This window comes from Rattus norvegicus, chromosome 3 (assembly GCF_036323735.1).
Source record: "Rattus norvegicus strain BN/NHsdMcwi chromosome 3, GRCr8, whole genome shotgun sequence".
NCBI lineage: Eukaryota > Metazoa > Chordata > Mammalia > Rodentia > Muridae > Rattus > Rattus norvegicus.
The window spans coordinates 166110205-166138063 of NC_086021.1; the positions used below are offsets into that span (position 1 = coordinate 166110205).

The window sequence follows — 27859 nt, forward strand, 5'->3', positions numbered from 1 at the left end:
GCAAAGCACTACTTCCTGTCCCTCACTGAAACTCCAAGGGACTAGGTAAGTTCCACATCCTGCTACAATAGGCGGAGCTCCCAGCTACCGAGAAATGGTACATTTATCAATTCTTACCAGCAGTCCCAATTTCCACGGGTGGAAGACATTCTTTATTCCCCACCCCTACCCCCTCATCCCAGAGGTGCTGCACGGGGACATGTACACACAGTCACATGATACACGGGTGCAGGAATGATCCAACATATTTTTCTCCGCCTAGACCTCATCATGGGGAGGCAGGAAAGAAACATACGGCCTCAAGACTCACTGGCCCCATGGATCTGGGAATGCTGATCCTTACAAGGCTGGTCTGAGAGCAAGAGCTCCTGGAATGGCTGGGCTTGTGAAGCCATGAGGGGGCTTAGGGGAACGCTGGGAGGTGAGGCTGGAAGGGAGACTGACATCTACAGAGTAGGGAAGAGCACAGGGCACAGGAGAAAGCAAGGAGACTGCACACCAGGCGAGGGTGGAAATGCACCCATGGGAACAAGGAGATGAGAAGCCTGGGGAGTGAGAGCGGGTCTGCTACTTAGTACCTAGGAAAGAAACCCAACTCCTCTGGGCCTGCTTGGCCATCTGGCCAGCAGAATCCTTCAGGGTGTGTGTCTCCCATGGCCACAGATGACAAGGAAGGCCCCCTGAGGACAAGATGTGCTGAAGGAGGCCAGGGGCCCAGTCTGCAGAAGCAGAAAGACCGAGCACATTCTGAATGAAAAGCCTGCCTTCCCATTTGTTGGGCCAGAGTTGGGAAACAACTTGCCCCAGGCACACAGCGGAGACCAGACTCCTGGGGGTGCTGGTGAGAGCTCCTTTAGTCAGGCTGGGTGGTTGGAGGGCAGACCCCTAATTTGAGTATGAGGAACACTTCAGAGCCAGTGAGCAGGGGCTAGGAGTCCTTATGAGGAGAGAAGAAAGCAAATGAGGAAAGTAGACAGTGGAGGCCAGGCGGGAGCAGCCTAGTACCACGGACAGGTGTGAGGGTGGAGGAAGCCCTAATGAGTCAAGTCCTGAGTTTGTGTACTCTCAACATGGGCACAGTCACGTCAAAGACACCTGGCCACCCTGGGACCCATGGAGAAATGGCAAAGCGGTTTGCCCCACCAGGGCGAGGCTCAGAGGGAAGTGGCAAAGCCTTCTGTGTGGGGGTGATGTTGAGAGCATGCGCAGAAGATGTCCCCCATAGCAGCCCCCTCCAATATTCGCAGCCTGGAGGCAGCTTCCCTACAGAGTGCTCCTGCCCAGACTAGCTGAACTTGTCCCCTGATCCTGTTGTACACTGTAATCCCCACCCTCCTGGTTTATCTGCATTAAGAACCACCTCTGGTGCTCTAATCAACCTCATAGTAACTAGGCTGTGCTTCCAGAGCACTATGGTTTCTCCAGTCCAGATCGCCTGACCCCAGCTTTCTGCGTTTCCTTGAGTCTGTGTGACTTTCCTTCACTCTCTCAACACCTTAGTCAGGTCTATTAGGAGCCACGCCGGATGTCACGCACTCGGGCGGGCATGGAAGCATTCTGTGAGTCCAGAGTACAGCCTATGTTCCTGTCAATCTCCCTGGGGCACATGATGAAGGGCAGGGGGTCCTGTGTTTCCTTAGCACCCACTTCTGAGACCTGACCATCTAGATCTGGGCTGGGGAAAAGGGAGTGTCCTCCACACACAAAGAGGCTTACTTGTGAGGCATGGCCCTTGAGCTCTGCCCGCTCTGTCTCCCAGGTGGCCTTGGCCTTTGCAAACTGCTGCTGAAGTTCAGTCAGACCCCGACGCTCGTCCCGGAGCAGCCAGCACAGCTCCTTCAGTGTGACCTTCATGTCGGCCAGGGTCTTGATGTACTCATTAGGCTGCCGACAGAGTAAGGCCTGGTCAGGAACTTTGCGAAGGCAGGGAGGGCAGCCCTGGCATAGCTGACCTCAGCCAGGGGGCAGCTGGGGCCCTAGCAGCCTCAGAGAGTCCTCAACAGGTCTTCTCACCAGTGAAATGGGGCTGAAGGCTGTCCTAAATAGTTGAACTGAGCAGCAAGTCTCATATACAACGAGTTCTATTACAGCTATTCTGCCCAAATGCAGAGAAACAACCTTTCCTAGGCTTGGCAGGCCGCAGGGTGCAGGTCTCTCCTTCTCCCCGAGCTGGTGCCTCCATGGAGCCCCTCAATGGTGCCAGACTGGATTCCAACCCCTGCCTTGAATCCTTACACACTGCTTGTCCCCAACTCCAGCTCACTGTAGAGCCCTGGGAGGAATGACTCCATGGCCCCCTCTGACCTGTGGCTTGATTTGCCAGTTCTTACTTAAGCCCTCTCTTTGTGTGACCCTGGCCTGGTAGCCTTACCCTCCTGAAATGTCCCACTGGCCAGCGCCACTCCAGCGCACCTTGCCACAACTCTGTACATGAAGTCCTCTGGGTTCAATGCAGTCTTTTCTCCATTCTGAATTCAACGAGCCTCTATTCACCCATGGAAACACACAACACGGGACCCCCTTCTCTAACGCTGCTTCCTATACAACAAACACATTAACTGCTCCCCTTCTTGTGACATCTGGCCTTCTGTCACTACCCTGGGATGACCGATGTCCCCCTAGCACTGAGCAACTGGTGGACCAGAATCCAGGCAATGACCATCTACAGACCCTGTGTCCAGTCAGGGCTGAGAAGACGGCAGGAAGTGCTCATTAATGGATAAGGTGCATGCGGGTGAGGTAGGAGAAGAAGCTAAACACACCGTGTTCTGGGTCCAGCTGTCCCCTGTGCAGGCCTTGTTATCCGTGTGCTGGGCGTTCATTTCCTCTTCCTCCATTAGCAGGTACAGCTCCTTCATGCTGTTCACCTGTGTGAGAAACCACATTCATAAGGCTCAGCCTTCAAAGGCCGGAGACACCAGCAAGCAGTCCAGATAGAAAGGAGATGGCGCAGCCATGCAGGAAGGAGGGGTGGTCCAGGATGAACCAAAGCGGGTCACTGACTTCCCATACCTTAACTGTGACCCACTCCCCAACTTGGCACTGTCCGGGCCAAGAAGGAGAAGCAGAACTCACGTCCCATGTTTCCCTTCTTCCAGTCCCAGGCAAAAGCTATGCTCAGCCATACCTCCAGGAAGTCATCCTCCTCGCTGGGCAGAACCTTGCCCTGCCGCCAGCGCTTGAGGAACCACCGGAGCTTCATGAAGAGCAGCAGGAAGTTGTGCTTGAACTGCTGGGACTCCTGCACCAGTATGTTCTTCTCTTGGCTCCAGAACTTCTGCTCCAGTCGCCTCTGGAGGCTCAGACTCTGCAGCTCAAACTCCCGCCTCAGCAGCGCCCTCTGCTGGTCTTCTTTCAGCTGTCAGGACAGAAGTGAGCATGGGAGGCCCCCAGTTGATTCCAGGCCCGGACAAGGGAAGGGGGGAACACTAAAGGCAAGTGCCTACTGGGGATCCCTGCCATGGCTTCTTCCGCCAGAGGCCCATTGTATCCAGGGAAGAAGAACTCTCAGAAGCAGCAGCAGTGGGCTGGAAAGAGAGCCATTACTAAAGTGCCCTCCATACAAGCACAAAGACCTGAGTGCACTCTCCAGAACCCACATATGTAAACTCAGCCACCCTTCGTAGTCTCATAGGTGAGCCCAGATGCCAGGGAGGGATCCCATCTCAAAACCCTGAGCAAAGAGCCTGAGGGACGGTCTCTGGCCACCTTACTCTGAGCACCTACAGAGTATCCAGTGTTTCCCATGGGCTCACATTGATCTGGGAGTTATGAAGGGAAGTGGGGACCGCAGAGAGGGCAGGTGCAGAGCAGAGGCATGCTGGGTTAAGGAAGGCTGAGAAATGTGAAGTATCCTAGGAAGCAACACTGGTTCACAGCGAAGGGAGCCAAAGGCCTGGGAAGCACAGCTCTGAGCAAAGCATGTCTGCTCTGTGAGCTCCTGTCTGCAATCCTTCGGCTTCTTCAGCATGTCCTACCATGCGTCCTCTCCACAGCTACTTGCATATCAGTAAAGCAGGGTCATCTCATGAGGGACGAGTCTGAGACCTGCAGGCTATAATGCGTGCAAGGCGGGTCACAGGGGCCGTCCAGTGGGGCGGGTTTTTCTTTTTACGTTTGCTTACTGTTCTGTATGTGTATGGGTGGGCGTGGCTGCCGTGGCTTGTGTGTGGTGGTCAGAAGAAAAGAGCGGGTTAGTTCTCTCTCACTGTGTGGGTCCTGGGGATCAGACTCAAGTTGTAAGGCTCAGTGGCAAGTGTCTTTGCCCATGTCACCAGCCTCAAGGCGAACGTTTAATCCATGCTATTACAGAACTATAAACTGACCCACAGCCAGGCTTGATATGGGCACCATTTCAGACAGGAAACTGAGGCCAGGAGATGAAACAAGGGCTGGAGAGATGGCTCAGGGGTTAAGAGCACTGGTTGTTCTTCCAGGGGAACCGGGTTCAATTCCGAGCACCCGCGTCAGGCAGATCAAAGGAAACCTGACACTTCTGGTCTCTGCAGACACCTACACGGACAGTGCATGTATACACACACATCTGCATGTAATTAAAAATAAAAAGTCTTTAAAAATTTTTTTCTTAAAAAAAGAGATGAAACAGACACAGGCGTGGTGATGGACAGCTTTCATTCCAGCCACTCGGGAGACAGAAGCAGGTGGATTTCTGTGAGTTAGAATCGACCCAGTCTACCTATCAAGTGAACAGCCAGGGCTACATAGAGAGACGCTGTCTCAAACAAACAAACAAACAAACAAACAAGCAAATATAACAAAGCGAAACCGAGAGAGAGTAAGCAGGCTCGATGTCCCCTAGATAGCTAACATCACGTGCATGGTTCCAGCCCAGTCGAGTGGATGACAGTAACAAACTCAGGGACACCCTGGCAGTGCAGGCTTGGGGAAGCTTGGGTTTCCCCCAGTGTTACTCCCTTCTGAGGACCCTGCTTATAGTAGTGTTTGATTTCTTCCTATGCTGGGAACAGAGCCCAGAGCCTCTCACATGCTGGAGTTCTACCAAAGAACAGCGACTTTACCCATTACCTTCCCTTCTGAGAGAAGCCGTAGTAGGTTACAAACCCACCTGGACCATTTTCTGGTTGAAGCTGTCAGCCTCCTCTTTCCGCAGTTGCCGCTCCTGGGACAGCTGCTCCTGCAAGCCCCTGAGGCTGTCGTGGGCCTCGGCCAGGACCAGCTGAAGCTCCTTGATCTACATGGGGTGGGGGCCAGACAAGGAGGAGGGAGAAGACACAGGCTGTGGTCAAAGACCTGCAGTAGCAGGGACTCAACAGAAGCCGGAGTGTCCTCCACCAGGCACAGCCCTGTCCTTACCCAGGGGTCATCAGGATGGTTAAAGGAAACGATACACATCAAATCCTCTCAATCTGATCTTTTTTTTTTTCCCCCGGAGCTAAGGACTGAACCCAGGGCCTTGCGCTTGCTAGGCAAGTGCTCTACCACTGAGCTAAATCCCCAGCCCCTCAATCTGATCTTAACATTTCTTTTTTTTTTTTAAGATTTATTTATTTATTATATATAAGTACACTGTAGCTGTCCTCAGACACACCAGAAGAGGGAATCGGATCTCTTTACAGATGGTTGTGAGCCACCATGTGGTTGCTGGGAATTGAACTCATGACCTCTGAAAGAGCAGTCGGGTGCTCTTAACCGCTGAGCCATCTCTCCAGCCCAACATTTCTTTTTTTAAAATATTTTATTTATTTATTATATATGAGTACACTGTAGCTGTCTTCAGACACAGCAGAAGAGGGCATCAGATCCCATTACAGATGGTTGTGAGCCACCATGTGGTTGCTGGGAATTGAACTCAGGACCTCTGGAAGAGCAGTCGGTGCTCTTAACCATTGAGCCATCTCTCCAGCCCTGATCTTGCAAACTTATTTGCAAAAAAAAAAAAAAAAAAAAACAAAAAAAAAACTCCTGTGAAAACTTAAGTTTGAGTCACAAAGTTGTTCGTAGCCTTTTTAATGGGTTAGATTTAATTAACTGATTAAATGTAATTGATTACTTGTTTCTAATACAAAGTCTCATAATTTCCCACGGGCTGGTCTCAGACTCCTGAGCTCACTGGTCTCTTCCTGTTTCGGCTCCCCGAGTAGCTAGAGCTCTAAGGGTTTGCCATTCGCAAGCTAGTTCATTGTTTACAATTAAAAACATAGATGCAGTTTAAATGATAAATGAGGTTTGGAGCGTGTTGAGTGGGTCTGTATGTATAAACTCCATTCAGATGGGCAGCTACAGATGCTGTCTTTGTGTGCTGTCACATAATAGAAATATGGTAAATATCACTGTGGTTAACCCCATACTGATCCCGGTCTTCTTCGTATCCTCAGGTAATGATGCAGCTCACAAATTTAATAGTGTTTGTTTGTGGATTACAATGACTAGGGAATAAAGTCATTTTTTAAAAGTTAACCAAGGTCTCCATTCTCTAGGGAAATGGTGTTTTAGAAGCATTTAGAGCTAAATGAAGCTAATTTGTTCCTGGCCCGACAAGATGGCTCAGCAGATAAAGGCGCTTGCAGCCAAGCATCAGGACCTGAGTTTGATCCCTGGGACCCACATGGTGGGAGGAGAAAACCAACTCCTATAAGTTGTCCTCTACTGTGTGCACATACCCACACACTAAATAAATAAATGTAAAATGTATTTTTTTTTGTTCTTTTTTTCAGAGCTGGGGACCGAACCCAGGGCCTTGCGCTTCCTAGGCAAGCGCTCTACCACTGAGCTAAATCTCCAACCCCTGTAAAAAGTATTTTTAAAACCTCTTCTTTTACAAGTCTAAACAGACACTAGAAGGGAACCCAGAAGTCTAGAGTCTGCTTATGATTCTAGATGCTAATTACAAAACAGGAAGATCATGATCTTGAGGCCAGTGTGGGCTACATAGCAAAACTCTGTCTTAAAGCACTAAAGGGGAGAGAAGTGTTCAGTTTGTGAAAAGTCATAGGGACCTGTCCTTCCCTTCTCCGTCTCTACCATTCCCTGTCTCTGTGTGTTCATGTGTGTGCATGCGTGTGTGGGTGCATATGTTTATGTGTGTGCATGTGTGTTCATGTGTGGTGCATGTGTCTGCCATATGTGCGTGTATGTGTGTGTATGGATGTGTTGCATGTGTGCACCCGTGTGTGTCCCTGTGTGTGTGTGGTACATGTGTGTTTGCATGTGTCTGCATGTGTCCGTGTGTGTATGTGCATTCATGTGTGGTGCACGTGTGCGCATGTGTCTATGTGTGTGCCTGTGTCTGCTTGTGTGTGCATGTGTCTGCTTGTGTATGCATGTGTGTGTCCATGTGTGTATATGCATATGTCTGCTTGTGTGTGTGTCCATGTGTATGTGTGTGTATGTGTCTTCTTGTGTGTGTATGTGCATGCATGTGTGTATGCACATGTATGTGCACACCTCACACGTGCTGAGCAAGTACCTCATCACTGAGCTGTAGCCCCATCGTCACTACTTTGTTGTTATACCCCAGTAACAATTTTTTTTTAGACAAGATGAAGTGGGCATGAGGCAGGAGGATCACCAGAAGTTGTGAGTTTGAGGCCAGCCTGAGCAACACAGTGAGACTCCATCGCAAAAAAAAAGCATTAAGTATTTCTGGTACCAGGAACAGGAAGGTGGAAATGATCCCAGGCATAGCAGGCATCCTGCTGTGAAAAAAGTATGTGGCCAATAATATAATTTGGCATTGTCTCTGCAGTGATATGAGGCATGTCTTGTACACCTGTTCTGTATTAAAAATCTTTGCAGATCGGGCAAGGTGTCATGTGCCTGTAATCCCAGCACTTGGAAGCTGGAGGCAGGAGGATGGTAAGTTTGAAGAAAGCATAATCTATATACTGAGACCCTGGCTCAACAAAGAAAAAAAAAACTCTTAAATAGAAGTCAGGCTCCTGCCCCTGCATATCGCTCTTGAACTGGGGTTGGCACCATGCTTAGTCATAGCTACTCAGTAAGAATGATGGAAACTGGGGCTGGAGAGACTGCTCTTCCAGAGGTCCTGAGTTCAAATCCCAACAAGCACACAGTGGCTCACAACCATCTGTAATGGGATCTGATGCCCTCTTCTGGTGTGTCTGAAAACAGCTACAGTGTATTAATATATAATAAATAAATAAATCTTTAAAAATAAAAAAGAATGAGGGGTTGGGGATTTAGCTCAGTGGTAGAGCACTAAGCGTAAAGACTTGGGTTTGGTACTTAGCTAGGGGAGGGGAGGAGGAATGATGGAAACTGAGTCAATGTGTAAATGAGATCAGAAAATGAGATCTAAGCATCTCAGGTTGTTTCCTCTTCCTCCTCCTTCTATTCCTCCTCCTCCTCTTCCTCCTTCCTCCCTCCATCCCTCCCCTCTATGTATATCCATCTCTTGACTGGGGAATCAAAGCTAAGGCCTTCTGCATGCTAAGTACACAGCACTACGACTTAGCTCCATGTTCACACAGGGCTTTCCCTCTTCCTCCTTCACCATGGTTACGAGGATGCCCAGACCACCTTACTAGAGTTTGACAACTCTAATAATCAGAGAATCGTAGCAACTCTAATAATTCTAGGTGTTGCAGTAGAAAGCTGGGCCCATGGGCTGTGGACATGTCTAAGGCCACCAGACCAGCAGAATGGCTCACACACTCCTGCTGCCTGACACTGGGATTACAGTTTCATATTATTCCCTCCCTCCCCCCCGCCCCCGTCTCCCTCCTTCCGTCTCCCTTCCCCCAGCTGTCAGAAGCTTAAAACCAAACAGAATTCTCAAATCCCATACCATCATCCTCCAAGGGCCACACTGCCTGCTCTCTGGAAGTCCTAGCCAATCGGCTTCCTGCTTTCTGGAGGTCCTAGCCAATCAGCTTCCACCCAACAGTTTCCTTCGGCCTAGACCCACCTCAGAGGCATAGGAATCATTATCTTCAGCTCGGTAAGGCCTGAAGTTCCGACTAGGGTCAGGCTTGGACTCCAAGTCACCAGCACGGAAGGCCTCTCGGATCCTAGGCTCCCATTCCAGCAGGTCTCTGAAGTCAGGTGGCTACAAGCAGAAGAGATCCATGGGAGAGGCCCAAGGAGTGCTACAAAAGTCCCCACCAGGCCTTAGCTCCATAATGGGCTTTGTTCACACGAGAGGGGGCCCAGTGAATCGCCTTGAAACCTGGACCAGCCTCACCAGGGTGCATGGCCACAATTCATCTGCTTATTGCAAACGAGCAATGAGGCAAGCAGAAACACTAATTTTGTAAATGGTGAAGCCTTCTGAAACAATTCCATCACTCTGGGACCTGTGTGGTCCCTGCTCACTCTTACTTCAGGAAGACACAAGAGGGAGACTCAACGTGGGTCTTTCCACTTGCTTCAAGAAGCTATGTCAAGCCACAGCAGAGAGTTGAAGCTGCTACAGTACAATACAGTGCAGTGCCAAGGAAATCTCTTGCCATTCTCTCAGGATGAAAACCACTCCACTCCATGCTCTCTGCAGCCTAACCTCACAACTGCACCCTGTTCCTTGGACCTACTGTGCTCCTTCTCTTTATAATCTGAGCTTCTTCAAGATCTAGGACAAGTTCCTGGCTGATAAGTCCCTCTTCTGTTTGTCATATCACAGGCTCGACATACTGATTAATCCTCCTCACTAGGCAGTAAGGACCCTTAACAGTGGGAATCCTATACACATCTGGTTCTGCAGACCATCACCCGTCCTGGGCTAAGCACAAAGGGTAGGAACCATCCACAAGGTATCCCAGCAAACAGACAGGGAATGCAGGGCATGAGGAAACACACTGCATAGCAACAGTAGCTATAACCTGAAGCTAGGAGAGCAAACCCCCAAGCACATGAGAAGGCGTATGGGAGAGGTTCAGAAAGGCACTCGCGGGATACGGCTAGCCTCAAGCATCTGAGACATGTAACTGCAACGAAGAAACTGCAGCTCAATCCTGCACTTTGCTAATTTAATCTTTGAAATTTGTCTTGGGAGTTTTGTCTTGTTTCTGTTCTGTACTGGGGATAGAACCTGTGGCATCTGCTAAGGCTGGTCCTCTACCCCTGAGCCACATCCCCACGTGGCTGTTGTGTGAAGGCCTATTGAACACCGCCCATCAAGTCTGTCTACAGAGGTACTGGCAGGAAGTGGCAGCAGGGACAGGAGGCGTACGCTTATTTTTATCTTTGCTCCGAATGCTTACGTATCGCTTTGCAATAACGAGCTCTAAATGTTCTCCCAAGTGCCTCTTCTATTTTAGTTTTTCTAGGTAGTATGTCATAGATGTCAAGACTAAGCTTCTCAAAATCCACTCAAAAGGTTTAAAATACTTTTTAAGTTTACTATCATGGGCTGGTGGTGGGTGGTGGTGGCACACGCCTTTAATTCCAGCAGTCTGGGGACAGAGGCAGGCAGATCTCTATGAGTTCAGGGCCAGCCTGGTCTACAGAGTGAGTTTCAGGATAGCCAGGACCACATAGTGAAACCTTGCCTCAAAGAAAACAAAAAGGGGTGGGGACTGGGGAGCTGGCGAGATAGCTTACCAGGTGAAGGTACTTGCTACCAAGCCTGACGACCTGAGTTGATCCCCAGGACCACCTGAGAACTGACTCCTGTGACCACCATGTGTACACAACGGTTCTCCCTGAATCCCCCAAATAAGTGTAATAATTTTAGTTACAAAAGAGATGGGGAAAGAAGGAGCTGCCCTCAAGAAGTGGCTCAACAGTTAAGAACCATTAATGTTCTCTAAAAGGACCCGAGTTCAGTATCTACCACCCAGATCAAGAAGCTCACAACAGCGTGGGGGGCTCCAGCACCTTCCTCTGACTTCTGTGGGGCACACACACACACACACACACACACACACACACACACACAGAGTCTGTCTCTGTCTCTGTCTCTGTCTCTGTCTCTCTCTCTCTCATACGTAAACTTTAAAAATGTTTTAAAAAGAAGGGACCGGGGATGTGGCTCAATGGTAAGTGTTTGCCTTATATGTATGAGGCTCTGAATTGTGTCCCCAGCACTGGAGGAGAAGAGAGGAGAGGGGAGGGGAGAAGAGGAGATGGGAGAGGAGAGGAGGAAGGGAGGGGAGGGGAGGGGAGGAGAGGAGAGGAGGGGAAGATAAGAGAGGAGAGGAAAGGGGAAGGACAGGAGGAGGGGAGGAGAGGAGAGGAGAGGGGAGGAGAGGAGAGGGGAAGGGAGGAGAGGGGAGGGGAAGGAAGGGGAGGGGAGAGAAGAGGTCAGAGGAGAGGGGAAAGGAGGAAAAGGGGAAAATCTAGCAAAAAGATAGGACCTCAGAATCAATGTCCATCCACAGTAAAGGCAACCTTGGCAGTTTGCATAGTCAGCAGCCTTATTCCTAGTTAGATGGGAATACATACATTTTTTTTCTACCTGTAACAGCAAATAGTCGGCGGGGTGAACACAGCCCATTTATATAAATCTCCAAGATGGATAAAAACCAGGAGGTTATCCTGAAGACCAGGGCTGCCTTGGGGCTAGTCATGTTCTAGGTAATGATCGGGACTGTTCCCTGCAGGGGAGTTGTGAAGTTGTGTCCCTCTGTCATATGCCTGGTTCAGAACATGTTTGTAATAAAAGTAACAGGACCCTGGCCTGTGCCCTCTTACCTGGAAGTCAGAGCCAAGGTCTTTGGACAGCATGATCTCCTTAGCGGGCCCCTGGGAGCCCAAGGCCGGCAGAGCAGGGAAGGGTTCAGGCTGCTCCTTGCCAGAGCTCCCCAAGGCCACATCTGCCTTGCGGGTGAAGGCATTCAGCTCCTGTTGCAAGACACTCAGACGCACCAGGATGGCATGGATAAGCTTAGCATCCCTAGGGCCCTCGCTGTTGTCAGGTGCCTCGTGCAATCGCAAGTCAGCACACTCATTGTCCAGGCATAGGCGGAGGCCAACTGAGAAGCCATTGGCATCAGCCACTAAGACGTCGATGGCCTTGCTGACCAAGGCGGCCTGCTCCCGTAGGCCGGGCAATGCCTCGGCCTCGCGGGCTCTACAAAGCCGGCCTGCGTGGGGCTCCAGAGTCTCACCCAGAGGGGCAGGCACGCACTGCGCAGAGTCCCCAGCCTCGGCATCGGTCTCCAGCATGGGGCGTGTGCTCTGGCAGGAGGCCAGGTCACAGCGCTGCAGGTTGGAGAGGAGCACGCGGTTCTCATACTGCAGCTTCTTGACCTTGCCGCTGAGCTCGCCGATCTGCAGCTTGGCGGCTGCCAGCTCCTCCTGCGAAGGCTCACTGAGCACGGAGCAGCTGTCCTCCGACAGCGTCACGTCCAACTCGTGCTCCGAGCGGTATTTGGCCAGCTCGTTCAGCAGCAACTTGTTCTGGTCCTCCAACTCTGCAGAGGAGCGCCGCAGCAGCTCAGCCTCCTCTTCCACAAACTGCAGATGTCGCCGCAGCTCGGCTAGGCTCTCCCCGCACTCACCACCCAGAGAAGAGAAGGACAGCCGGGCCTCGGGACCTCCGCCACCCCCGTGGTCCTTCATATCGTCCATCTCAGCCCGCAGGCCCCGGTTCTCCACCTCCAGCTCCACGATGCGTCGGCTCAGCAGATTGGCCTCCTCCTCCACCAGCTTCAGGTGCACCTTCAGCTCAGTCTCACGGGAATGCGGAGCGTCCGCCAGCTCCTCTGCGGACAAGGCTGCATCCAGGTCCCCATAGAGAGAGCGGTACTTGAGCAGCTCCTCCTTCATGCTGTCGTTCTCCTTAGCCAACTTGGTGAGTTTCTTGCACATGAGGGCCGACTCCTCCTTTGCAAAATGCAGCTGGCACTTCAGGTCAGCACTATCCTCCTGCAGCCCAATGGCGGCAACAAGGGAGGTTAGTGTCAGCTTGGACCCAGTCACAGGGTTCTGGGCTACCCTGACTGACCGTCTGAGAACACAGGGGTGAATCAGCATGGTTCTCTAAGGCCTGGAGGACACAGGGACATTGATATTAAGAGGCCAGAACACACTACCTACAATCTGGAAGTCTGGGAGCAGGTGACATTCTGACACGTGACTATGGCCATTCCTGCTAGAACTGCCCCATCTATAAACATTGCTCTCACACATGATGACTGTTAAATGAGAAAACGCACAAAAAGTGCCCAGTGCCCTGGCTGCTAACAGGGTTCTGGGCCTGGCCTGTGTGGGACACAGTGCTTTTACCCAGTTCTTACAACAAACCCACAGAATGGGATGGGAGGAAGAAGCAGACTGGAGAGGTGAAGTGATTTGTCTCAGTCGGGTGGCGATCAAGTGGGGAAGGGACTGATACACTTTGGATCTGTCTGTCCCTGTGTTGGGTTATCAACTTGTGGGTCCAGGAGTGTCTGAGTATGGGGTTAGAGTGGAGGAATTAAACTGGGGAAGTTGAGAAAATGCATAGGGGAGGAAGGTGAGGCAGGAGAGACCTTGGGAAGGGGTAGGGACCTCTGGGGACTACCCAGGATGCTTAAAGCTGGTCTGAGCCTGCAAACTACAAACTGCAGGGTGCGTGACGTGGAGCTGAGGACCCACCTGTGCAGTAGGCTTCTTATCAGTCTTCCCCAGAGATCGGGTCCCTCTTTTCTTCAAGGAATGCTAAAGGGAAAGAAGGAAGCAAACTGAAAGGTCACAAAGATGACACACATCCGAAGAGGTGTCACAAAACAGAGTCACAGTGAGGGTCTCGATTCAGCCGGTTAACCAGCACCCGAGGCAGAACCAGGGATCACTGAGCGCCTTGCACAGGGGAGACCGACCGGAAGTACTAGAGGAAATGGCTCGACGCCCCGGCACATGCGTGCAGTCCCCACTGCGCCCACTCTGGCCACTCTGTCCCCGTGGGCTGGAAATCAGAATTTGTACTCTTGTTCATCTTTGATGTTTTGGGTTTTTTTTTTTACCCCAAATTATACTATAATTACATCATTTTCTCTGTTCACTATCTTCCCTCTAACCCTTCTCATGTATCCCTTTCCCTGTTCTCATTCAAACCCATTGCCACACATGTGTGTTGCTGCACACGTGTGCATTCCTTTTTTTTCTTTTCTTTTCTTTTTTTTTTTTTTCTGGAACCGGGGTCCGAACCCAGGGCCTTGCGCTTGCAAATCCCCAATTCCTTATACGTGTGCATTCCTAAGTACATACATCCCGCTCACTCCAGATGTCTCTGGCCTGTATGTTTTCATGGCTGACACTTGTCTTTCGCCCACGAATCAGAGATTTCCCCGGTACACCTCAGAGGGTAGAGCATATAGCAGCGAACTAGACAAACGAGATGCCAAGGATGCCTCTTCAGGCCCGGAAGACCTCCAAGCTGAGGACCATTCTTGGTGGTACTCACCGGCTAAGGGGAGCACGTTACATGCTCTCCCTGGGTGGAATACACACCCAAAGACTAGCCCAGCCCCATATGCCTCGACCCCAAAGGGCCACTAGCTCCAGTTGAGACCATCTATGTGCTGTGACTCACTCCCTCACAGCCAAAGGGGCTCTTCCCTAAAACTGCATGCAAGTCTCTGCCTTACAGGAAGTAACATTTCATAGGACCTTGAACACAGGATAAATACTAACAAACGAAATATGGGTAGAAAACTAGAAACAGCACAGGAGACTGAGAAATGATCAAGAGAGACTAACAACAAATGAGGACTGAAAAACCCAGAAGCTTTGGAGAGGGGAATCAATGCATTGATTACACAGGCAAATGCCGCATCGAACACAAAATAGAGGAGGGCAAACCATCCTGTGCAGCTCAGGGACAGAGCACAAAGCCCTGGGTCCCATCCCCAGAGACACAGACAGACAGATGGATGGACAGATGGACAGACAGATAGATGAACGGGCAGTGAGATGGATGCACGTACACGCACGTGCGCGCGCACACACACACACACACACACACACATTAAAAAACGGGCAATGAGCTGGAAGAAATATCTACAATAGGAAAGAGAGTTAGGAACACAAGAAAGAACATGAAGTCAGGCCCAGTGAGGCAGGACAATCATAAATTCAAGGCCTGCCTGCCGGTGCAACAGATTAAAACCTTGTCTCGTAATAAAAAGGCAAAAGAAAGACTAGGGGATACAGTTCACTGATAGAGGCCCTGTGTGCGTGGGACTCTAGGTTCAGAGAAGGAAAAAAAAGTTACGGACGGAAGACAAACAGATTTTTACGATAAGAAGACACCCAGAGCAAAGCTACCAAGGCTGCGCTTTTCACTGATCAGACTCGCAAAACCCTGGGCCACCTCACAACACGTCCTATTGGTGAGGCTCTAGCTAAACAACGAGGCTCATTTATTGCTGGCATAAGTGCAAAATGGCACAAGCCCCACGGTGGGGAGCCTGAGGAAACACTACAATAATAAGTGCGAGTTACTTGTTGTTTAAAAAGTCATTCACTTAGATGCATGATTCCGTTGACTGCTTCCTCCCGAGAGAGGGATGATTCACCAGCAGCATTTGAAACCACAGTTAGGTTGTTCTCAACTTTCTGAGTTGAGCTGCCCACTTGGGTTTCTTTTTTTTTTTTTTCCTTTTCTTTTTTTCTGGAGCTGGGGACCGAACCTAGGGCCTTGCACTTGCTAAGCAAGCACTCTACCACTGAGTTAAATCCCCAACCCCCCACGTGGGTTTCTGAAAATGCTCCCCAGTGACTTTAAATACATGCTTGCCTCCAACCCTTACCTCTCATTCCCCACCCCTGTAGGCCAGCCACTGACATAAAACAAACCTTGTTTAACATTTACTTGTATTTTATGTATATGGGTGCTTTGCCTGCAGGCTGTGCATCACATGAGTGCAGTGCCCGTGGAAGCCAGAAGAGGGCACTGGATCTCCTGGAACTGGAGTTCCAGATGGCTGAGCTGCCATGTGGTGCTGGGAATTGAACTTGGATCCTCTGGAAGAGCAGCTAGGGCTCTTAACTACTGAGCCATCTCTCCAACCCTGCAAGCCGTGTTTTGCTGAAACAGAGAGGGGTAGGGACTTGACCAGAGTTCTACAGCAAATACAAAGCCAAGCTGAGACCAATTCTTGACAAAACTCTTGCCTTAGTTCCAAAGGCTTGGTAGGAGAAAACGTGTCTATGATTAGCCTGCATGCAGGGAAGAATCACTGGGGGGTTTAAGAAAACACCAATGACCAGGCACCATGTCAAAGATTCTGCAATAACTGTCCTGGGGTATGTCTCAGCCATCCAAGTTTAAAGTAGCTTCCCAGGTAAGCAGGTCGGCTTTATCAAGTGTGAAAGTGTGTCTGCATGGGTGCCCACGTGTGTGTACATGTGTGCGTGCATTTGTGTGTGCTGCACAAATGCACGTGTGTTCAGAACATCTCCATCACTTCATCTCAATTTCCTGAGACAAGGCTGCTCATTTTCCTGCATTATGCTAGGCTGGCTGCCAGAGAGCCTCAGGGTTCCTTCCTGAGTCTGGGGTAGGGGTTGGGGGTGGGGTTGTTGCTGTTGTTTTGTTTTTCATTTTGTAGTTGGTGGTTGCTTTTGGGTTTTGTTTGTTTGGTTTCTCATGACAGGGTTTCTCTGTATAGCCCTGGCCATCCTTGAACTCTCTCTTTTTTTTTTTCTTTTTTTTTTCGGAGCTGGGGACCGAACCCAGGGCCTTGCGTTTGCTAGGCAAGCGCTCTACCACTGAGCTAAATCCCCAACCCCTTTGAACTCTCTTTATATATCAGACTGGCCTTGAACTCAGAAATTCGCCTGTCTCTGCCTGCCAGTCCTGGGATGAGGTCACCTGATGGGTCTGGTGTTTTCACATCTTCTCAGCCCACTCTAAGTCCATCTTAAAACTCAATCAAGTCATAGAGAACTCTGGGAACACAAATGAGATGGGAAGGTGGAGATGGGTTTGAATGCGCCAGGCTACCAAAAGAGGACTTGGGAAGGGGATCACGAAACAAGCCCTTCACAAGAGCTGGTGTACCAGGGCAAGGGCTCTGGAAAGGAGAGCTCAGAGGGAGACTCCCAGGCAGTGATGGGGTGGTGCTCTGGGTCAGACTCAGCCTTTGAGAACTGGGCCTGCCATCACTGGTTGGGTGGTGCCTTGGCTGTGGCGTCGGTTCTGGAGAACACACACACTGAGGAATCCATGATTCAGGTGATCACAGCTCCACCAAGGTCCCCTGCTCCCAGGAAGGAAGCAAAGAACCTGGGTTATCTAGGGACCCCAAGAAGTTCAGGCTATCACATAAGCACCCATGAGATGATATAAAAAGCCAGTAAGAATGACTGAGGGTCGTGATAGTGGTTGACAAAAAGCCAGAACACTCTGTGAAGGGAAGGAAGAAACCTACAAATAAAGCCTCCAATCCAACATGGCCTTCAGATGAGAAATAGAGGAATAGACTGTGGTGTGTCCATGCAGTAAAAACTTATTCAGTCATGAAAGGAACAAGGTCCTGATGCCCAGGCAGCATGGGCACTGTGAAGACACCATATGGGGCAGGCTATCCTGTTGTGTAACAGTGTCCTCCCAGCTGAAAACATTCTATCTTACAGGAAGTTCCTTACGCAGGAAGACAACTCAAAATATGTTCAGGAAGTTCCTGAAATTGACCAGATTCACTAGGCTCCTTTTCTGCCAGAATAAACATTAAAAGCAGAGTCCCTCTCTCATGAAATGAAGCTGAATTCCAAAGAAGACTCTCAGAGGAGAAAACTGCAAAGATGACTCTGAGAGCAGATCACCTGCCTGGAAGAATCAGAAAACAGCCTGGCTTTTGGGAAATGGCCTAGAAGTAGTTTAGACCAGAGTCACTAAGAAAGAACATGCTCTGACCTGTTGAGCTGCCTACAGGCTGTGCAGCATGCTCTAGGTTCCAGTTTTTGTGAGCTGTCACCAGTGCTGGATGCAGTGATCCGTGAGTCATTTCTGTTCCTGTAAGAAACCCCTCACCCGGGCTGGAGAGATGACTCAGTGGTTAAGAGAGCAGACTGCTCTTCCAGAGGTCCTGAGTTCAATTCCCTGCAACCACATTGGTAGCTTACAACCATCTGTAATGGAATCCAATGCCTTGTTCTGGTGTGTCTGAAGACAGCTACAGTGTATGCATATGCATGAAATTTAAAAAAAAAAAAAAGGGAAGAAACCGCTCACCCATACTCCTGTAAGTAACTCCAATAAAATGTGTTGTTTCACACATTGGACTAGGGTGGTATCTGTACTTTCGTTTGTCATGGGGTCCCAATCTGAGGTGAACACATATGTGTTGTATCTCCACAGGAAAAGTTTTATCACACAACAGGTACATGGCACCAGGTTTCATTTCCACAAAATGTCCAGGCCATACAAATTATCAAAGACGGAAAATACATTAATGGTACCCCAGAGCTGGGCAAGAAGGGAATGAGATGTGGCTGCTAAAAAGAGTGAGGTTTTTTAAGGGTGTAACAAAAAGGTCCTGGAGTCAGACAGTAAGGATGGATGCACAACTGTGCAGCCCAGTAACTGTGCAGTTTACAAGGTCAAACTTGGGCCAGGGAGGTAGCTCAGTAGTAGAGCATCTGGCTGGCCTGGGTTCAGTTCCCAGCGCTGCAAATAAGAAGAGCGAAGGCAGACGTCAGAGTGTGTGAATTACATCTCAGTAAACTGTTACTCAGAACCTGAAACTGGAGAACTGAGCACAGCGACACACATCTGTAGTTCCAGCGCTTGGAAACCGAAACAGGAAGGATGGCACAAGCTCAAGGCCAGCTTGTCTGCATAGCAAATTCCAGTCCAACCTGGTATTCAGTGAGTTCCAGGGGAGCCTGGACTACCTAGCAAGCCCTATGGGAAAGCAAAGCAGGAACACCCATATGACATAAAAAGTCTAGTTACAAAGCACATTTGTCAATGGGTGGTGGTGGCACATGCCTTTAATCCTGACACTCAGGAGGCAGAGGCAGCTGGATCTCTGAGATCGAGGCCAGCCGGCTCTACAGAGTGAGTTCAAGCACAGTGAGGGCTACACAATGAAATCCTGTCTTGAAAAACATACAAAAACCACCCTCCTTCCCTCCCCCCACCAAAAACCAACCAACCAACCAACAACAAAAAACCCCAGCAAAGCCATATGTCAAGTAGACAAAGCCACGCCCCTTTCATGTTGGCCCCATCCTTCTCCCCTCCCTGAGGGATCTTTGCCAACTGATGCCTATGGAGCTCTGTCTAAACCTTCAGCCCTGTGATTAAGGTTGAAATAGATGGTGCTATTTGGGACTCTTTCCTTCCTATGCTTATTTGATTCTGTGATTTTTATTTTATTTTATTTTTTATAATAAGCACCTCAGACTAAAGAAAACCCAAAAGCATTCGGCATTTTAAAGGGCTCTCTCTCTCTATGCAACATGATCCTGCATGTTACAGAAACCCTGTGTGCAACCTAAGCCCCTCTTTAGTTATTTCTTTAAGACACAGAGAGGCACATGGCTAAGCACAGAGGAAGACCCAGAAAGACACAAAGTAAACTGTTAATCTCAGGTTAGGCGGATGAGAGGGGAGGGGCTTGGTAAGGCTTTGGTTACTTTGTATCCATTTAGACTAGCGCTGTCGTTTTGGATAGATTCCTTAGTCACAGGGTGAAGCTTCAGAGAGCACAAGAGGAACAGAGGGAAGCAGGAGGTCCCCAAATGCCTGCCCTCGGGGGCGGGCAATGCAGCCAGAATTTGCTGGAACCTTCTGCAGGGTCATGCCAGGTATGCGTTTCTGTGCCTTTGTGGGAGGATTTTTGCCTCATTAAGTTTATATTGCACTTTTAAATTTAAGGAAGCATTACACATACACCTAAAAAAATAATGTCTGTGCATACACAGAAAACCTTATGTGTGTGTGTTCACCCCTAAGTAGGAATCCCAGAGTAGTGGATTCCAAGAACCTCAGAAGGATTCTCCGTGGGGCTTAGAGCGTTCTTTAACTGCTGTGAATCTGTTGCGGGGGCAGGGAAGCACCTAATGTACATTTCTGCTTTCTCTAGAAAGCCTTTCCAGCAGGCAGACTAAGGCGGCAACCTCACAGAATGGAAGCAGGCAGAGAGCTCAAAGCTGTGCCTGGGGTTGGACCCTGTCCCACCACATGGAAACCATTTGGGCTTCTACTCTGCCCTGAGCTTAAAAGGGAAACCAAGGCAGGCTCCAAAAGCACAAAGACCACCCTCCCTCTGTTCAGTGGCAGCTGGCCGGGGCCTGAGGGACTGCTTGTCCCTCAAGGGAGCCAAGGTCTGTCAGAGCCCCTTTGTGCTGTCTCTAGGCCTGTGGAGGGTAGACCAGGACACCAGAGATAACGAAGCCATAAGGTCCAGGAGGACCCAGCCCATAGGCAGATTCCCTACCCTTCAACAAGGCATATGAGCAGCCTAGGGGATCCTTGAGAATCCCTGGCCCAACCCTTCTCAGCAGGAGCCTGAGGTCTCTCTTCCCCAGAAGCCTCCAGGTAGCACCCTAAATTCAGGAGAGAGCTGTCTAAGCTCTGTTCCCTCTGTCCCCAATATCTTGAGTGCTTCCTCACTGCTGACTCACCAACATAAAAGGGGGTCCATACAAGTCTCACTGAAACCAGATGGCTATGTGCACAGAACTGACAATAAAGGGGACCTGGATTGGGGCCCATCTCTAGAGTGAGGTATACTCCTTGCAGCATGGCCAAAATAGGCAGACAAGTCACATAGTCCCCTAGAGGGACCACCACTTGGATGGAGAAAAACATTTTTTAAAATTTAAGTTGTATAGTGTGTTTATGTATTATGGTATATGGGTGTGGTATATGCACACACCCTTATACACACATGGAAGCCAGGAGGTCGGGTGTCCTGCTCTGTGACTCCCCGCCTTGCTCCTTTGAGGCAAGCTTTCCCACAGAGCCTGGAGGTGATCAAACCTGAGCCATCCTCCTGTCCCTCAGGGTCGGAGTTACAGGTCTGTTCCGGATGATGTCCAACGTTTTACGTGGGTTGTGGAGATTTGAACTCAGATCATCATGCTTAGTCAGCAAGGTCTCCTAGCATTACAGCCAACCCGAAGTCAGGAAAAGTTAAGTTGAGACTCAACGGTTTTCGGAGTAGCTGTTCCTTCCATGTGCAGCCGCCAGCTCTGTGGGGAGAGCCCCTGTGCGAGGCAGCAAAGGCTTCTCCAGGCCCACAGCCAGTGGCTGGTTGAGATGGCAACGATAATAGCACGTACTGTATTTAGCAAGTGCCTACTCTATGCTGAGCACTTCCCAGCCTGCCTCATTTAATCTTCACAAACACCCCCAAGCTTACAGGACTCGCTTTCCCCTTTCTGTAAACAGAGCACTTGAGTGGCTGTGCCATCTGCCCAAGGTTGCAGTCGCTCTCAAGCAGACAGCAAGGCCAAGATTCTATACCCAGGTCTCCGTGGCTCCTTGGCTGGGTTTGCTCTGCAGCTCACACACTGGGGCCATAACACATTGTACAGCAGTAGAACCAGGCTCAACCCCAAGGGGTAGGAGGTGCTCTTCCCCACCCATCAAGGAGGAAATCCAGATGAGGAATCACAGATGTAGGCTCTGGGAAAGCCCTTTGATGAGTCAGGAGTGGAGCGCCAACTCCGTTAGGAGTCAGTGTGAGTGTGGCAGACCCAGGGCCCAGGGTCTAAATCCCCTACTTATCTTTCCCCCGATCTCATCCATAGACAGCAATTCTGTTCCTGTGTCAATCACAAAAACTTGAACATGATCATCCATCACAGCATTATTTGTGACAGTAAGAAAGCAGAAGCCACCCAAATATCTATCAAAGTAATTAAGGCACTCTACCCAACACATCGGATTATTACCCATGAGAAAAACAAGGTCTTCCACATGGACACCTAAACCCTGAAAACCTTGTTTGAGTAGGAGTTCCCACCACCAATGATCACGCATTGCTTGACTCCATTTTAATGCAATCTCCTGGTTGGATACATCAATAGACAGCGGGCCCGCAGTTGCCAGGGGCTAGAGGGAGAAGGGGTGGAGAGCGGCTGCTAACAGGTGTGGGGCTACTTACAGGAGTTATGGGAGCTTTCTGGAATTCGGTCCTGCTGATGACGGCACCCCAATCTATGAAACTGAACTGTAAAATGTTGTATTCTGTGGTCACTGAACTAAACTGTGATTTAAAAATGTCCAAGGAGTGGTACCTACGAAGCAGGGACAACGGAGGGTTAAACGGCAGGAAGGCACATGGGCGAGGCTGGGAGCTGTGCCTGGCACTGGGCAAGCACGCAGACACAGCGGCTATGTTAGGACAAATCAGGCTCACTCTGGCTCTCTGCCTGAAGACAAGGGGGATGATAGTGGGCATGAAGGGGCAGCTGCTGTTACCATTCTGAAGCAGTAGCCCAGCTGGGCCACAGTGCCACCGCAGAGAGCAGTGAGGACATGCCATCTCCCTTCTGTCTCGCCAAGAGCTGTTTCCACAGCAACAGCATCAGCCCAGGGCAGGGGCTCCCATTCCCAGCCCGGTGACAACATCACCTCATCAACCTGTGGGGATGGAAAAGGCGGAGCCCAAGGACTCGACTGTAGCTCAGGCAGAACTGCTGAGGGACCCCTGTCTCCATGGTAACCATGTCAGGAAGGAGAGGGAGGAGGAGAGGGCAAACAGCAAATAAACAGGCTCTGGAGCCAGCACCAAGCGCCAGGAGGTTACACAGGCTTCGGCCATCTGTTTCCCAGGAGTGAGAAGCGGTTTCTTCAGCTCCTCCTCTGTGTCAGGGTCCATTCTGGGACCTTTACATTAAAAACCTAAAATTTACATTTAAAGTTCCGCGGGTAGGGTGGCGTGGTGAGACACTTCATCGGGGAAAGGCAGCTGCCGCCAACCCTGACGACCTGAGCTGCACACCTGGGATTCAGGGTGTGGAAGAGGAGAACCAACTGCTTCAAGCTGTCCTCTGACCTCCACATGCCTACTGTGGAGCACATACGCAAACACAGATACAGACAGACAGACAGACACACACACACACACACACACACACACACACACACACACAGATACACATACATGAAATAAAAGGGTTCAAATGTTGTAAAAATTTTAATCTCAAGGAGCACCTAAGTATGATCTTGTTTCGTTTTGTTTAATCAAGACAGGGTCTTACTATGTTATCCCAGCAGCTTTTAGATACCCAGACCTCAACCATTTCCTCCCTCAGCTTCCCTGTAATGGGACTATAGTTCTCACCGTGTCTTGTTTAAGTCCTTTCTTCTGAGGCACTGTCCCCTGTATCCCAGGTTTTTCACACATTCCGTACATAGCCAAGGATGACCCCAAGCTTCTAACCGTCATGTCTCTATCTCCTGGGTGTCTCTATCTCCTGGGTGCGGGGTGACAGATGTGCAGAGCCGTGCCCGTTTTACTAGGAACTGTGTATTGAATCCAAGAGCTCATTCATTCTAGGCAAGCACTCTACCAACGGAGCTGCAGTCCCAGTCCATTCTTATTTTATTCTTTGGTCTTTGAGAAAGCCTTACATTGTAGTACAGGCTGGCCTCAAATCACAGAGTCCAGCTGGCTCTGCCTCCCAACGACTATGCATATTCTTATTATTTAACTCCAGGGACCTGGACAGGTGGCTCAGCAGTTAGGGACCTGGACAGGTGGCTCAGCAGTTAGGGACCTGGACAGGTGGCTCAGCAGTTAGGGACCTGGACAGGTGGCTCAGCAGTTAGGAACACTTGCTTCTCTTGCAGAGGAATAGTTCTAGTCCCAGCTCCCACACTGAGCATCTTACAAACAGTACAGCTCAAGTTCCAGGGATTCCAAGGCCATCTTCTGGCCTCTGCAGGCACCTGGACACACATGGTGCACCGTCAGACAAGCAGGCGTGCACGAGCACACACACACACACACACACACACACACACACACACAGATACACACATATACACATATATACATATATATGCACACATACACACACATACCCACACATATATACACATATAAACACAGACACATATATACACACATATGCACACATACACACACAGCCACACATATATACATACACATACACACATATATACCCACACACACAAAACACACATACACACATACATACCCACATACATATACACACATATACCCACACACATATATACGCATACACACAGAACACAATACACACATACATACTCACATATATATACACACATATACCCACATATGCATACACACAGATATATATACACGTACACACACATATACACATATAAATACAGACACATATATACACATACATAATACACATATACACACCCACAAACACACACATACACACACAGATAAACATACTCTGCAGCTTGGGCAGGTCTAGAACCTCCCCCTTCAACCGCCAGGTCTAGCTTCATAATTTCCTTCCCTGGTTTGCAGCATACCTTGGAGAGTTTCTCATATCAGTACATATTTTTCTACTTTTTAACATGTGGGAAAGGTTATATAATATAAATGTATCCTTTTAAACATTCTATTTTACTGTGAAAAAATCTATTTAGCATTAGAGTTACCCTTCTTGACCTTTATTTTGGTTTTTCTGGTGCTAGAGATTGAACCCAGGCCCCCTTTTAAAGACGAGGTCTCATAGACCCCAGGGTGGCCTCAAACTCACTATGTAGCTAAAATGACCTGAATTCCTAAATCCCTTTCATCGCCCCAACCTCACTCCCCCCTCCCTGTTATTCTCACTCCAAACTCCCTTAAACAGTGAGCCTCGCTCCCTCCTCTCGATCACCGAAGAGCTCTGCTCCCCGTCCCATGAATCTCACTACTCTAGGTATCTCAGATAAATGGAACTTTACAATATTGACCCTTTGCTTTTCGGCCGGAAGGCTTGAACCCAGGGCCCCCCATGCTCTACCACTGGGCTGCATTCCTCTTAGGGATCCAGAAACTGCCTCCTAAACTGGTACTATTTGCACACTGGCACCACAGAGGAAGAAGCTGGGACTTGGAGGGAGAAGTGGCTTCAGACATTGTCTCTGCCGAGGAAAGGCCGGATCAAACCCAGCAAGCTCAGTTTCCCTACCTGTGCTCACCACCATATATGAAAGAGACAAGATTGTGTGGGATGCACAGGCGGCCCACAGGCAGCAAGAAGCCTCCCTCCCAGCTCCACAGTGCGGTGCACTCCACAGCAGCCCTCGGGTGCACTCCACAGCAGCCCTCGGGCCGCTCCTGCTCTCTCCACCCTACGGGGCTCTGGCACATAGCACCAACATGCCCAGTGGGAAGGACAGCCACAGGACCGCTCTGCCCTGGGGACCGTGATGTCTCCCTCCTGAACTTCTGGCATGCTGGGCCTCTTGGGAAACAGATCGGTGCCCCCAGAAGAATGTTCAGCCTTGGATACCTCATGAGCAGTCAACCAGCTGAGGGCCAGCTATGCCTCTGGGGCCAGAGGACACCGACTGCTTGGACTACCAACCCCATGAGGAGTGGAGAGTTACCCAGGCTTTAAGCACCACCTGGACTAATGGGTTTCCACTGTGAAGTCCCCTGTAGCCTGCATGACCTTGAGAACCTGCCTCGCTCTTCCTAGACGGATGTTGTTTGCTTGACCACGGAACAATCGCAGTTTTGTTGGACCTTTGCAAAGGTTTCTGAGAGAAACTGTCCTTACGTGAGCCTAACACACAGCTGGAGAAGGTTACAGCAGAAGGAGGTGCTCACATCAACCAAGACTGGGGACATGGGGTCTTGAAGTCACATTCAGAGGCAGAAGTAGGAGACCAGGCTTAGCATCCTTCTCAAACCAAGGGGCCACAGCACACTAATTCCTGAAATGTCTGCAAACGAGCCAGCCAGTGGCCCTGTCAATGACCAGGGAACCAATGCCAAACCTTATAGATAAGGAAACTGAGGCACAGAGCCAGGCCCATGCCAGGCATGGCTGAGCATACCATCAGTGAATCCCAGAGAAAGTCACCAGGGTTGAATACAGATTAGGTGCTCAGCAGATGCATGCTGGAAGAGTGACTGAAGAAAAGGCGCTGTCAAGGCACAAGGGGACCCATCTCGGTCCGTGATCGACCAGGCGGGGATACGTATCGCACCAGCCCCAGCGGGGCTACAGTCCTCACCTCTCTGGGACGATCCAGCTCTGTCTGCAGCACCTGCTTGGCCAGCTCTGTCTCAATGAGCCTCTGTCGAAGCCCCTCGTTCTCTTCCTCCAGCCTCATCCGCTTCTTCTCCACCACCTCCAGCTCCTTGTGAAGCCGCATGGAGATGTCCTTGGAGACCTGAGCCAGGGTCGGGGGGAGAAAGAGGGGGCAGGTTCAAGCTGGAGGAGGACACACCTCGAGTCTCAGTGAGCATCCCTCCCCAGTTACAGAGTCACCTCTTCACTCTCACTCAGCAAAGAGGTCCTAACAGTCACCAAGAGCCATGAATCTAGGGAGTCACAGATGCAAACCCAGGCACCCCAGCTCCCAGTATGCTGCTCCCCAAAGCTGTGATGATCTTGTTTGATGGCTTTACATTCAGCCAGAGCGGTGCTGGAGTCTGGACCCAGCCTTGTTTCTCTCTGGCGATTGCTCTACCGAGAAACAATACCACCAGCCCTGTCTTCTCCACAAGGGCCTGAAAGGAAGAGAGCTGGTTTGCAAACCCAGTACAAAAGGGGTAGTTTGTGACCCTCGGCAAGTCATTTCCTGGCCTTGTGCCTCAGTGTTCTGGACATAAAATGGGCGCGGCAGTAGCAAGACAATCTCCGGGCCAACAGCGGGATCAGATCAGCTGTTGCTCACAAAGCCTTCAGCCAGTGCCTGCCACAGTGAGTGTCTAGTGACTGGTGGCTGCCGCTCCAGGGAACTGGTGTCCAGAGACAGGCATGATTTGCTGGAGGTCACAGTGACCCTGAGGCCTGTTCTGGGATGAAGAACATGCTAGAATGACAAGGCTGGGCAAATGTCCAAGTCATCCCTTAGATGTAGCTAACAGAACAGCTGTCTCTAATCCCAGGTACAGGCTGGGGGGGAAAAACACCCTCAAATCTGGAGGATTCCCTCTGTCCTGGCCCTGCTGATGGGTGTGGGAAGGCAGGGCAGGGGAGCTGAGGTGGGGTGAAGGAAGCCCTCCAGAGCTGGAATATGCAAATAGGTGACACTCCCCAGGCAGGCTGGGTCCTGCTAACACCTACCTACTAGATGCTGTGCTTTACTAAAGGTCAGAGCTGAAGTGACTTTCTCAGGGGCACACACAGTCAGCGTGCCAGGGCTGGGCTGGGCCTGGCCTTGTCCCTGGGGTTTGGAGGAGTCAGCATAGCCAGAGCCCCTGAGGAGCCTGAAAGCCTTGTGGGCAAGACCTGTGTGGCACAGACAGCCCAGCACCCCAGGCTGCCAATGTCGGAAATGACTGTGCTTCCCTCCCCCTGGAAGGGAAGAGGCCCTCCCTGGCTCTGCCCTCTGCCTGGGCCCAAGCCCAACTCAGCACAGACCCCTTTGGCAGTGTGCAGGGTAGGCCAGGAAAAATAACAGTTGAGAGGAAACTGGGCACAGCTCGCCTCCCTCCTCAGCCCCACTGCCCCCTCCAGCCTGGAGATCTCTGAGGAGGCCAGACAGAGGCCCACAAGCCTCCCCTGTAGCCACTGTGGGCCACAGAGCTTTCTCTACCCTTCAATATCAAAAAAAGAAAAAGATTTTGCCGAGGAGAAAACGTGATTCAAACTCAGGGCCAGAACTCTGAACATCTGGAGTCTGAGTTTGGTCAGCAGCAGATGGGTGGACATACTGTTCCTGGGGGCTGCTAGAGCGAGCAAAAGGCATCGCTGGTGCTTGACTGGTGGCTGGAATCCAGAAGGTGCTCGAAAAATACAAAGCTCCTTATTTTCTATTATTTTAAAATAATTCAGTCTATTCAGTGTGTTACAGAAGCTG

At 50.3% G+C, this 27859-nt stretch overlaps 1 protein-coding gene across 2 annotated transcripts in view; it reads right to left on the minus strand.

Moving 5' to 3' along the window:
• Mtcl2 (microtubule crosslinking factor 2) overlaps positions 1-27859 on the minus strand; it is a 71903-nt gene that overhangs the window by 21064 nt on the left and 22980 nt on the right. The window contains exons 3-10 of one of the 2 annotated variants that reach the window (XM_017592266.3): positions 26066-26224; positions 13519-13581; positions 11632-12807; positions 8909-9049; positions 5087-5212; positions 3128-3358; positions 2763-2867; positions 1717-1884 (exon numbers count right to left, since the gene is read on the minus strand). In XM_017592266.3, coding sequence (XP_017447755.2) covers positions 1717-1884; positions 2763-2867; positions 3128-3358; positions 5087-5212; positions 8909-9049; positions 11632-12807; positions 13519-13581; positions 26066-26224 — 2169 coding nt within the window. Of the gene's footprint in view, positions 1-1716; positions 1885-2762; positions 2868-3127; positions 3359-5086; positions 5213-8908; positions 9050-11631; positions 12929-13518; positions 13582-26065; positions 26225-27859 lie in introns of those variants that run through there. The other variant, XM_039106711.2, reaches the window with a different exon arrangement.